Source organism: Pseudophryne corroboree, chromosome 2 (genome assembly GCF_028390025.1).
Source record: "Pseudophryne corroboree isolate aPseCor3 chromosome 2, aPseCor3.hap2, whole genome shotgun sequence".
Lineage (NCBI taxonomy): Eukaryota > Metazoa > Chordata > Amphibia > Anura > Myobatrachidae > Pseudophryne > Pseudophryne corroboree.
In genome coordinates this window covers 753,047,131-753,060,096 of record NC_086445.1, presented here as the reverse complement: position 1 = coordinate 753,060,096, position 12,966 = coordinate 753,047,131, and the positions used below count along the sequence as shown (strand labels likewise).

At 48.8% G+C, this 12,966-nt stretch overlaps 1 protein-coding gene across 3 annotated transcripts in view; it reads left to right on the top strand.

The window, feature by feature from the left end:
• SIKE1 (suppressor of IKBKE 1) overlaps positions 1 to 12,966 on the top strand; it is a 45,199-nt gene that overhangs the window by 19,238 nt on the left and 12,995 nt on the right. For all 3 annotated transcript variants that reach the window (XM_063955440.1, XM_063955437.1, XM_063955438.1), the window contains one exon: positions 8,197 to 8,339. In XM_063955440.1, the coding sequence (XP_063811510.1) occupies positions 8,197 to 8,339 (143 nt within the window). The remainder of the gene's footprint in view (positions 1 to 8,196; positions 8,340 to 12,966) is intronic.

The following is a 12,966-nucleotide window of genomic DNA, read 5'->3' as shown; positions in this document are numbered from 1 at the left end:
GGTTATCGCAAGCCTGGAAGGGGGGGATTTTATGGTGTCTCTAGTCATAAAGGATGCATACCTTCATGTCCCCATTTATCCGCCTCATCAGGCGTACCTCAGATTTGTGGTACAGGATTGTCATTACCAATTTCAGACGTTGCCGTTTGGTCTCTCCACGGCACCGAGAATATTTACCAAGGTAATGGCGGAAATGATGGTACTCCTGCGAAAGCAAGGGGTCACAATTATCCCATACTTGGACGATCTCCTCATAAAAGCGAGATCAAGAGAGCAGTTGCTGATCAGCGTAGCACTTTCTCTGGAAGTGTTACGGCAACACGGCTGGATCCTAAATATTCCAAAGTCGCAGTTGGTCCCTACGACTCGTCTGCCTTTCCTGGGCATGATCCTAGACACAGACCAGAAAAGGGTTTATCTCCCGATGGAGAAAGCTCAGGAACTCATGACACTGGTCAGGAACCTATTAAAACCAAAACAGGTGTTTGTGCATCACTGCACTCGAGTCCTGGGAAAGATGGTGGCATCATACGAGGCCATTCCCTTCGGCAGGTTCCATGCGAGGACCTTTCAATGGGACTTACTGGACAAGTGGTCCGGATCACATCTTCAGGGTGTCGCTCCTGTGGTGGCTGCAGAGTGCTCACCTTCTCGAGGGCCGCAGATTCGGCATTCAGGACTGGATCCTGGTGACAACGGATGCAAGCCTCCGAGGGTGGGGAGCAGTCACACACGGAAGAAATTTCCAAGGTCTGTGGTCAAATCAGGAGACTTGCCTTCACATCAACATCCTGGAACTAAGGGCCATATACAACGCCCTACGTCAAGCGGAGACCCTGCTTCGAGACCAACCGGTTCTGATTCAGTCAGACAACATCACCGCAGTGGCTCATGTAAACCGACATGGCGGCACAAGGAGCAGGGTGGCGATGGCGGAAGCCACCAGTATTCTGCGCTGGGCGGAAAATCACGTAAGCGCACTGTCAGCAGTGTTCATCCCGGGAGTGGACAACTGGGAAGCAGACTTCCTCAGCAGACACGACCTCCACCCGGGAGAGTGGGGACTTCATCAGGAAGTCTTCGCACACATTGCAAGTCGGTGGGAACTGCCACAGGTGGACATGATGGCATCCCGCCTCAACAAAAAACTACAGAGGTATTGCGCCAGGTCAAGAGACCCTCAGGCGATAGCTGTAGACGCCCTGGTGACACCGTGGGTGTTCCAGTCGGTCTATGTATTTCTTCCATTTCTTTTAATACCCAAGGTGCTGAGAATAATAAGAAAAAGAGGAGTGAGAACGATACTCATTGTTCCAGATTGGCCACGAAGGACGTGGTATCCAGATCTGCAAGAAATGCTCACAGAGGACCCGTGGCCTCTTCCTCTAAGACAGGACTTGTTGCAACAGGGGCCCTGTCTATTTCAAGACTTACCGCGGCTGCGTTTGACGGCATGGCGGTTGAACGCCGGATCCTAGCGGAGAAAGGCATTCCGGATGAGGTCATTCCTACGCTGATAAAGGCTAGGAAGGACGTGACAGCTCAACATTATCACCGTATATGGCGAAAATATGTTGCTTGGTGTGAGGCCAGGAATGCCCCTACGGAGGAATTCCAGCTAGGCCGTTTCCTTCACTTCCTACAGTCAGGAGTGAATTTGGGCATAAAATTGGGTTCCATTAAGGTCCAGATTTCGGCCCTATCCATTTTCTTTCAAAAGGAGTGGACTTCTCTACCTGAAGTTCAGACGTTTGTAAAGGGAGTGCTGCATATTCAGCCCCCTTTTGTGCCTCCAGTGGCACCTTGGGATCTTAACGTGGTGTTGAGTTTCCTGAAATCCCACTGGTTTGAACCACTCAAAACGGTGGAGTTAAAATATCTCACGTGGAAGGTGGTCATGCTATTAGCCTTGGCTTCGGCTAGGCGTGTGTCAGAGTTGGCGGCTTTGTCACATAAAAGCCCCTATCTGGTTTTCCATGCGGATAGAGCAGAATTGCGGACCCGTCCATAATTTCTGCCGAAAGTGGTTTCATCCTTTCATATAAACCAACCTATGGTGGTGCCTGTGGCTACTACTGACATGGAGGATTCCGAGTTGCTTGATGTGGTCAGGGCTTTGAAGGTTTATGTAGCCAGAACGACTAGGGTCAAGAAAACAGAGTCTTTGTTTATCCTGTATGCTTCCAACAAGCTTGGTGCTCCTGCTTCAAAGCAAACTATTGCTCGCTGGATCTGTAACACGATTCAGCAGGCTCATTCGGCGGCTGGATTGCCGCTGCCAAAATCAGTTAAGGCCCATTCCACTAGGAAGGTGGGCTCTTCTTGGGCGGCTGCCCGAGGGGTCTCGGCATTACAACTTTACCGAGCGGCTACTTGGTCAGGTTCAAACACTTTTGCAAAGTTCTACAAGTTTGATACCCTGGCCGAGGAGGACCTTGTGTTTGCTCATTCGGTGCTGCAGAGTTATCTGCACTCTCCCGCCTGTTTGGGAGCTTTGGTATAATCCCCATGGTCCTTACGGAGTCCCCAGCATCCACTAGGACGTTAGAGAAAATAAGATTTTACTTACCGGTAAATCTATTTCTCGTAGTCCGTAGTGGATGCTGGGCTCCCGTCCCAAGTGCGGACTTCTTCTGCAATGCTTGTATATAGTTATTGCTTAAATAAGGGTTATGTTATGGTTGCATCAGGGTTGACCTGTTGCTCTGTTGTTGTTCATACTGTTGACTGGGTAAGTTTATCACAAGTTATACGGTGTGATTGGTGTGGCTGGTATGAATCTTGCCCTGGATTACCAAAATCCTTTCCTTGTACTGTCAGCTCTTCCGGGCACAGTTTTTCTAACTGAGGTCTGGAGGAGGGACATAGAGGGAGGAGCCAGAGCACACCAGAATCTAAATTCTTTCTTAAAGTGCCTATGTCTTCTGCGGAGCCCGTCTATTCCCCATGGTCCTTACGGAGTCCCCAGCATCCACTACGGACTACGAGAAATAGATTTACCGGTAAGTAAAATCTTATTTTTTTTTTTGTAGCCGTGCTGCGATCCTTTCGTTCGCACTTCTGCTAAGCTAAGATACACTCCCAGTGGGCGGCAGCTTAGCGTTTGCACAGCTGCTAAAAGCAGCTAGCGAGCGAACAACTCGGAATGAGGGCCATAGTATGCGGCTGGATTTCTAGAGCCATGTAAAATGGTCTTATGAAATTCTGAAGGGGTTGGTTACACTACCTCAGGAAGAGATAGTTACATTACAACAACACATCCAAGATGCTGCAAACTTTGAGTGAGGCTGTATCATTAACGGCCGTACCACCGCTATGGCAGTATCAGCTCGTAGAGCCCTGTGGCTGCGATACTGGTCAGCAGATACTGATTCTAAAAAAGGGTTTGAGAACTTTCCTTTTACATGTGATGCCTTGTTTGGGGAAGAGCTGAACAAGTGGATATCTCGGGCAACTGCAGTTAAATCTACATATCTGCCGTCTGCCCCGCCTCCTGCCAGGCGTCCCTATCCTGGACCCTTCCTGCAGTCCTTTCGGGTTGCCAGATTCAGAGGCAAAGCCAGAGGTGATTTTTAATGCTGCTAGAGGATCTCGCAGTAAGTCCCGTAAACCAGCTGCTGCTGGACCTGCGGACCAGGCCTCAGGATCCTCTTCCACAAAACCCTCCGCGTGATGATTGGCCCCAGCAGCAAGGCGACTTTCAGATACGTGCTCGCCTTCAACACTTCGCCCACATTTGAGCAGAGTCCTGCCGGGATCCTTGGGTGAGGGACCTCATATCCCAAGGATACCGGCTGGAATTCCAGGAACTCCCTCCCTCCTCTCAGATTCTTCAGGTCAGGCTTACCAGCTTCACAGGAAGCAAGGGGTTCCTTACAGCAGGCAGTGCAAAAGCTGCTTTCTACAGGAGTTACTGTTCCAGTGCCTCCTCAGCTGGACACAAAGGGGTTTTACTCAAGTCTCTTTGTGGTTCCGAAGCTGGACGGCTCTGTACGACCGATCTTGAACCTCAAATCCTTGAACCGGTATCTTTGGGTTTTCAAATTCAAGATGGAATCTCTGAGCAGTGATAGCGAATCTTGAGGAGGGGGAGTTTCTGGTGTCCCTGGATATAAAGGGTGCATACCTACATATCCCAATTTGGCCCCCTCACCAAGCGTTCCTCAGGGTTGCAATTCTGGACTAACACTTCCAGTTTCGGGCCTTACTCTTCGGTCTCTCCACAGCCCCAAAGGTATTCACAAAGGTCTTGGCGGAAATTATGCTACAACTGCACATGAGGGGTGTCCAAATAATTCCGTACCTGGACGATCTCCTGATACAGGCGATGTCCAGGGAACAACTACTGCACATTATCGACTTGACTACTTGCTTGCTTATGGATCACGGATGGATACTCAATTTCCAGAAATCTCACTTGGAACCGTCTCAGAGAATTTTTAGTTCTTGGGGGATGATCCTGGATATGGTGTCTCAGAAGGTTTACCTCCCCATGGACAAGGCCTTGACTATTCAGTCTATGGTCTGGTTGTTGCTGAAACCTCGCATGGTCACAATTCATATTTGCATCCGCTTGCTGGGCAAGATGGTGGCCTCCTACGAGGCAATACAGGTTCCATGTGTGACTGTTTCAACTGGATTTGTTGGACAAATGGTCGGGATCTCACCTGCACATGCATCAGCATATAACCCTGTCACCAAAAGCGCGGATATCCCTGCTATGGTGGCTACAAGTCCCCCATCTGGTGGAGGGTCAGAGTTTCAACACCCAGTCATGGACTCTGTTGACAACAGATGCCAGCCTCCAGGGTTGGTGGTCTGTGACTCAAGGAGTGCAGTTCCAGGGGACATGGTCGTATCAGGAATCTGCTCTTCCAGTCAACATCCTGGAACTCAGGGCAGTTTACAATGCTCTAATAAAGGCCTCATCCCTCCTTCGGAATCAGGCCATCCAGGTGCAGTCAGACAACGCCATGGCAGCAGCATACATCAACCGACAGGGAGGAACAAGAAGCAGAGCCGCAATGCAAGAGGTGTCAAGAGTAGTCCTCTGGGCGGAAGCCAACGCAAGGGCCATCTCAGTCGTTTACATTCCAGGAGTGGACAACTGGGAAGCGGACTTCCTAAGCAGGCACGACCTCCATCCGGAGAATGGGGCCTCCACCCACATGTGTTTCAACAACTTGTTCACCGGTGGGGTTGTCCACAGATAGACCTGATGGCTTCTCGTCTCAACAAGGAGCTCCGTCGTTACTGCTCCATAACAAGGGACCCGCAGGCGGTTGCAGTAGACGCTCTGATGACGCCATGGACTTACCAGTTCGTTTACCTGTTTCCTCCAATTCCTCTAATCCCAAGAGTTCTCAAAAGACTCAAAACGGAAAGGGTTCAGGCAATTCTCATTGCCCCGGATTGGCCTGGTATGTGGACCTCCTGACCCTGTCGTTGGAGGTACCATGTCCTGTGCCGCTTCTCAAGGACCTTCTTCAACAAGGACCGTTCGTCTATCCACACTTGACAGCCTTAAAGTTGAGAGGGAGATTTTAACCAGGAAAGGTCTTCCATCCAAGGTGGTTCCCACTATGGTTCAGGCCTGTAAGGTGGTTACCTCCAAACATTACCACTGTATTTGGAAGAAATATGTTTCTTGGTGTGAGGGTCAAAAATGTTCTCCTGTGTAATTTCGTCTGGGCCGGTTTCTACTGTTCCTGTAAGCAGGAGTGGATAAGGGCCTACGATTAGGCTCCATCAAGGTTCAGATTTCGTCTCTCTCTATCTTCTTCCAGCAACAACGTGCAGTACTTCCTGAAGTACAGACCTTTCTTAAGTGGGTGTTGCACATTCAACCACCCTTTGTTCCTCCCACTGCTCCGTGGGACCTCAATGTGCTGTTGACCTTTCTCCAGTCGGATTGGTTTGAACCCTTTCATAGGGTTGATTTGAAATACATAACGTGGAAGACTGTTGTGTTACTGGCCTTGGCTTCGGCTCGGCTCGTGTCGGAATTGGGGGCCTTGTCCTGTAAGAGCCCATACTTGGTGTTTCATGAGGATAGGGCGGAGCTCAGAACTCGCCCACAGTTTTTATCGAAAGTAGTGTCAACCTTTAATGTAAATCAGCTAATTGTGGTTCCAGTCTTATCCGAGAATTCCGTTGCTCCAAAGTCCCTGCATGTTGTGAGGAGTTTGAGGATTTACATCAAAGGACTGCTTGACACAGGAAGTCTGACTCGCTTTTCGTCCTTTATGATGCTACGAAAATTGGTCATCCTGCCTCCAATCAGTCAATTACTCGTTGGCTCAAATTGACTATCCATCAAGCCTATACTTCGGCTGCGCTGCCGAGTTCTATTCAGGCTCACTCGTCAAGGTCGGTGGGTACTTTCTGGGCGACTGCCCGGGGCGTCTCAGCCTTACAGTTGTGCCGTGCAGCTACTTGGTCTGGTGTGAACACGTTCATTAAGTTCTACAGGTTTGACACCTTGGCCAAGGATGACCTTCACTTTGGTCAGGTGGTTTTCCAGGTGTCTCGGCACTCTCCTACCCGTTCTGGGAGGTTTGGGACGTACCCGTGGTAATATACTATTCCCCAGTATCCACTAGGACGTTGGAGAAAATAGGAATTTAATACCTACCGGTAATCCCTTTTTCTCGTAGTCCGTAGTGGATACTGGGCACCCGCCTCAGTCCTTCTTTTCCTGCTTACATGGTTGTAAGAGTTCTTGGTTGGGTTTGCTGCTGCTTTCCCTGTTCCATGTTTGGCTAGCGTTGCTATCCTTCTATAGTTGGCGTTGCTTTCCTCTGTTCTGATTAGCTCTACTATCCTTATTGTTCCTTGTGTGTTGGTTCTTTACCTCTCCGCTTTGTGTTATATCCTTCTCTCAAAGTATGCCCGTTTCCTAGGCTGAGTCTGCTAGGAGGGGCCTTGAGGGGAGGAGCCAGCACACACTATTGATCTATACCCCATGGTAATATACTATTCCCCAGTATCCACTAGGGACTATGATGAAAGGAATTACCGGTAGGTATTAAATTCCTATTTTTACCTAATTGGCGGTTTTTATGTCTAATTGCTAAAACGCCGGAAACGAACAGGTGCCTGTTGCTCACAGGCTATTACATTTACCCCTAGAAGTTCTGGTACAATAAAATGATTAACAAATAAAGTTATTGTCCATATTAAAAATATTGAAATATTCAGAAGTGATTATAACTTTTTTGAACATTTCCCCAAGCTAAAATTCATGCATGGTAGTGTGGGAAAAATAGATAAAATTGCACAATGCACTGGACTAAGGAAAATATAAAAACAAGGAAACCCGTTCTGGACAGGTCAGGATAACCATGAATATAATGCTAGAAGATATTACGTTACTGGAAAAACAGTATGTGTGGAACAAATGTCCAACACAGGCATTAGTAAACAAATGTGCATGAATTGAAAAAAATTTATTGTCTTGGTTAGAGTGATCTGTAGTAGACACACAGGGTGCAGCTAACCCAGTATGTATGCACTTTAAGGTACACGTTTCCAGTCCTCTTGTGTCCAGTGGCAGTGTTCTAGAGCCCACGTGATGCGCAGATCCTTGTGCTGTGGGATCAGCAAGAAAAAATGGTGCGTTTGACTATTCAAACACTGGCAGGGGTCAACCTTAATATGATGCGTCTGCAATTGTGAGGTGGCACCACACATGCTGGGCAGCCCCCAGAATGTGAGAAAATGGACGTAGATCTTGATACGAGTGCAGCGTCCTGCATCCACCTCTAAATAAGCCCCATTTCCTTGACCTGCCAGTAGTCCTCTTACTGCCTTGCTGACCTCTCTCCTTCCGGGTTAGACAGTTGCCTCATTTGAGATCATTCATGTCATTAGTTTTCTACGTTCACCAGACCTAATCTGATCTGTTTGCATTTGAGTTTGATCTGGGACACTGTAGCCACATACTGTACAAGTTGGGTAAAAAATAGTAAAGTATTCAACCAGTTATCTAAAGTGATCAGTTTGTCTCTGGTCATAAGTTTACTGTATGTTTTCTAATAAAGTAATGTCTGCTGGCAAGTAACTATAAAAAAAAGAAAAAAAAATTAAATATAGTAAAATGTTGTTTTATTTTTAAATTGTGTTTGTTAAATATATTGTATTGAAATTGAAAACTTATACTAATTGTTTCTGTTCTCCCCACCATATCTGTTCCAGAGTTGTGGCTGTCTTTGGAGGAACATCAGTATGCACTGGAGCTGATCATGAGCAAATATAGGAGACAAATGCTGCAAGTAATAGCCAACAAAAAACCTGCCCCCACAGAGCCAGTTCTGGAAGCTCATGAAAATTACTCTGCTGTAAGTTTTCTATACAAAATCTTTATCAGTTGTAATCAACTGAAAGGTACAGTGCTACAGATGTAGCAGAATGGTCGGAACAGTGAGAAACTTTTCTCAAGCTAACCTGCTACCTGGGTGTATCAAATGGGTTTAGTATGATATACCTACAATCAAAATCCTGACAGTCAAAATACAGACGGCAATTGACCGAAATACCGAAAAGGTCAAATACCGACATTTAAAATGTTGACAGGTCAAAATGTCAACACAAGTTTTTCATTGTTTCTCTGACGTCCTAGTGGATGCTGGGAACTCCGAAAGGACCATGGGGAATAGCGGCTCCGCAGGAGACTGGGCACAACTAAAGAAAGCTTTTAGGTCACCTGGTGTGCACTGGCTCCTCCCACTATGACCCTCCTCCAAGCCTCAGTTAGATTTTGTGCCCGGCCGAGGTTGGATGCACACTAGGGGCTCTCCTGAGCTTCTAGAAAGAAAGTATATAATTAGGTTTTTTATTTTACAGTGAGACCTGCTGGCAACAGGCTCACTGCAGCGAGGGACTAAGGGGAGAAGAAGCGAACCTACCTGCTTGCAGCTAGCTTGGGCTTCTTAGGCTACTGGACACCATTTGCTCCAGAGGGAACGACCGCATGGAACTGGCCTTGGTGTTCGGTCCCGGAGCCGCGCCGCCGTCCCCCTTACAGAGCCAGAAGTAAGAAGAGGTCCGGAAAATCGGCGGCAGAAGACATCAGTCTTCACCAAGGTAGCGCACAGCACGGCAGCTGTGCGCCATTGCTCCTCATACACACTTCACACTCCGGTCACTGAGGTTGCAGGGCGCTAGGGGGGGGCGCCCTGAGCAGCAATAAAAAGACCTTGGCTGGCAAAAATACCACAATATATAGCCCCAGAGGCTATATATGTGATAATTACCCCTGCCAGAATCCATAAAAAAGCGGGAGAATAGTCCGCGAAAAAGGGGCGGAGCTATCTCCTTCAGCACACTGGCGCCATTTCTCCCTCACAGCTCCGCTGGAAGGAAGCTCCCTGGCTCTCCCCTGCAGTCTACACTACAGAAAAGGGTAAAAAAGAGATGGGGGGCACTAAATTTAGGCGCAGTATATATAACAGCAGCTATAGGGGACATAATTCAGTTAGTCCCTGCATTATATAGCGCTCTGGTGTGTGCTGGCATACTCTCACTCTGTCTCCCCAAAGGGCTTTTGTGGGTCCTGTCCTCTGTTAGAGCATTCCCTGTGTGTGTGCGGTGTGTCGGTACGGCTGTGTCGACATGTTTGATGAGGATAATGATGTGGAGGCGGAGCAGATGCCTATAGAAGGGATGTCACCCCCTGCGGGGCAGACACCTGAGTGGATGGACTTATGGAAGGAATTGCGTGCACGTGTCGACTCCTTACACAAAAAATTTGACGACATGCCAAATGCGGGACAGCCGGCTTCTCAGCTCGTGCCTGTCCAGGCGTCTCAAAGGCCATCGGGGGCTCTAAAACGCCCGCTACCTCAGATGGCAGACGCGGATGTCGACACGGATACTGACACCAGTGTCGACGACGATGAGTCTAGTCTAATGTCCACTAAGGCCATTTGTTGCATGATTGAAGCAATGAAAGAGGTGTTACAAATTTCTGATATAAACCCAGGTACCACTAAAAAGGGTATTATGTTTGGGGAGAAAAAACTACCCGTAGTCTTTCCCCCATCAGAAGAATTAAATGAAGTGTGTGAAGAAGCGTGGGCTTTCCCTGATAAAAGATTGGTAATCTCTAAGAAGTTACTAATGGCGTTCCCTTTCCCGCCAGAGGATAGGTCACGTTGGGAGACACCACCTAGGGTGGATAAAGCGCTCACATGTTTGTCTAAAAAGGTGGCACTACCGTCTCCGGATACGGCCGCCCTCAAGGAACCTGCTGATAGAAAGCAGGAGGCTATCCTGAAGTCTGTATATACACACTCCGGCATTATACTTAGACCTGCTATTGCGTCAGCATGGATGTGCAGTGCTGCCGCTGCGTGGTCAGATTCCCTGTCAGAAAATATTGACACCCTAGACAGGGACACTATTCTGCTAACCATAGAGCATATAAAAGACTCAGTCTTATACATGAGAGATGCACAGAGGGAGATCTGCCAGCTGGCATCTAAAATAAGTGCACTGTCCATTTCTGCTAGGAGAGGCTTATGGACTCGCCAGTGGACAGGGGATGCAGATTCAAAAAGGCACATGGAAGTTTTGCCTTATAAGGGTGAGGAGTTATTCGGGGATGGTCTCTCGGACCTAGTTTCCACAGCAACTGCTGGGAAGTCAGCATTTTTACCCCATGTTCCCTCACAGCCTAAAAAGGCGCCGTTTTATCAGGTACAGTCCTTTCGGACTCAGAAAAACAGGCGTGGAAAAGGCGGGTCCTTTCTGTCCAGAGGCAGAGGTAGGGGAAAAAGGCTGCAACAAACAGCAGGTTCCCAAGAGCAAAAGTCCTCCCCCGCTTCTTCCAAGTCCGCCGCATGACGGTGGGGCTCCACAGGCGGAGATAGGTACGGTGGGGGGCCGCCTCAAAAATTTCAGCGATCAGTGGGCTCGCTCACAGGTGGATCCCTGGATCCTGCAAATAGTATCTCAAGGGTACAAACTGGAATTCGAGGCGTCTCCACCCCACCGGTTCCTAAAATCTGCCTTGCCGACAACTCCCTCAGGCAGGGAGGCTGTGCTAGAGGCAATTCACAAGCTGTATTCCCAGCAGGTGATAGTCAAGGTGCCCCTACTTCAACAAGGACGGGGTTACTATTCCACACTGTTTGTGGTACCGAAACCGGACGGTTCGGTGAGACCCATTTTAAATTTGAAATCCTTGAACACATACATAAAAAAATTCAAGTTCAAGATGGAATCGCTCAGGGCGGTTATTGCAAGCCTGGACGAGGGGGATTACATGGTATCCCTGGACATCAAGGATGCTTGCCTGCATGTCCCCATTTACTATCCTCACCAGGAGTACCTCAGATTTGTGGTACAGGATTGCCATTACCAATTCCAGACGCTGCCGTTTGGACTCTCCACGGCACCGAGGGTGTTTACCAAAGTAATGGCGGAAATGATGATACTCCTTCGAAGAAAGGGAGTTTTAATTATCCCGTACTTGGACGATCTCCTAATAAAGGCGAGGTCCAAGGAGCAGTTGTTGGTGGGAGTAGCACTATCTCAGGAGGTGCTACACCAGCACGGTTGGATTCTGAATATTCCAAAATCACAGCTGGTTCCGACGACACGTCTACTGTTCCTGGGTATGATCCTGGACACAGTCCAGAAAAAAGTGTTTCTCCCGGAGGAGAAAGCCAAGGAGCTGTCATCTCTAGTCAGAGACCTCCTGAAACCGAAACAGGTATCGGTGCATCACTGCACGCGGGTCCTGGGAAAGATGGTGGCTTCTTACGAAGCAATTCCTTTCGGCAGGTTCCATGCCAGAATCTTTCAGTGGGACCTGTTGGACCAATGGTCCGGATCGCATCTTCAGATGCATCGCCTAATAACCCTGTCTCCAAGAACCAGGGTGTCTCTGCTGTGGTGGCTGCAGAGTGCTCATCTTCTGGAGGGCCGCAGATTCGGCATACAGGACTGGGTCCTGGTGACCACGGATGCCAGCCTTCGGGGCTGGGGGGCAGTCACACAGGGAAGAAACTTCCAAGGACTATGGTCGAGTCAGGAGACTTCCCTACACATAAATATTCTGGAACTGAGGGCCATTTACAACGCCCTAAGTCAGGCAAAATCCCTGCTTCTACACCAGCCAGTACTGATCCAGTCAGACAACATCACGGCAGTCGCCCATGTAAATCGACAGGGCGGCACAAGAAGCAGGATGGCAATGGCAGAAGCCACAAAGATTCTCCGATGGGCGGAAAATCACGTACTAGCGCTGTCGGCAGTGTTCATTCCGGGAGTGGACAACTGGGAAGCAGACTTTCTCAGCAGGCACGACCTCCACCCGGGAGAGTGGGGACTTCATCCAGAAGTCTTCACGCTGATTGTAAATCGATGGGAACGTCCACAAGTGGACATGATGGCGTCCCGCCTAAACAAAAAACTAGAGAGATATTGCGCCAGGTCAAGGGACCCTCGGGCGATAGCTGTGGACGCTCTGGTGACACCGTGGGTGTACCAGTCAGTTTGTGTTCTCTCCTCTGCCTCTCATACCAAGGGTACTGAGAATAATAAGAAACCGAGGAGTAAGAACAATACTCGTGGTTCTGGATTGGCCAAGACGAGCGTGGTACCCGGAACTTCAAGAGATGATCTCAGAGGACCCATGGCCTCTGCCACTCAGACAGGACCTGCTGCAGCAGGGGCCCTGTCTGTTCCAAGACTTACCGCGGCTGCGTTTGACGGCATGGCGGTTGAACGCCGGATCCTGAAGGAAAAGGGCATTCCGGAGGAGGTCATTCCTACGCTGATTAAAGCCAGGAAAGATGTAACTGCAAAGCATTATCACCGCATATGGCGGAAATATGTTGCTTGGTGTGAGGCCAAAAAGGCCCCAACAGAGGAATTTCAACTAGGTCGATTTCTGCATTTCCTACAAGCAGGAGTGACTATGGGCCTGAAATTAGGCTCCATTAAGGTACAGATCTCGGC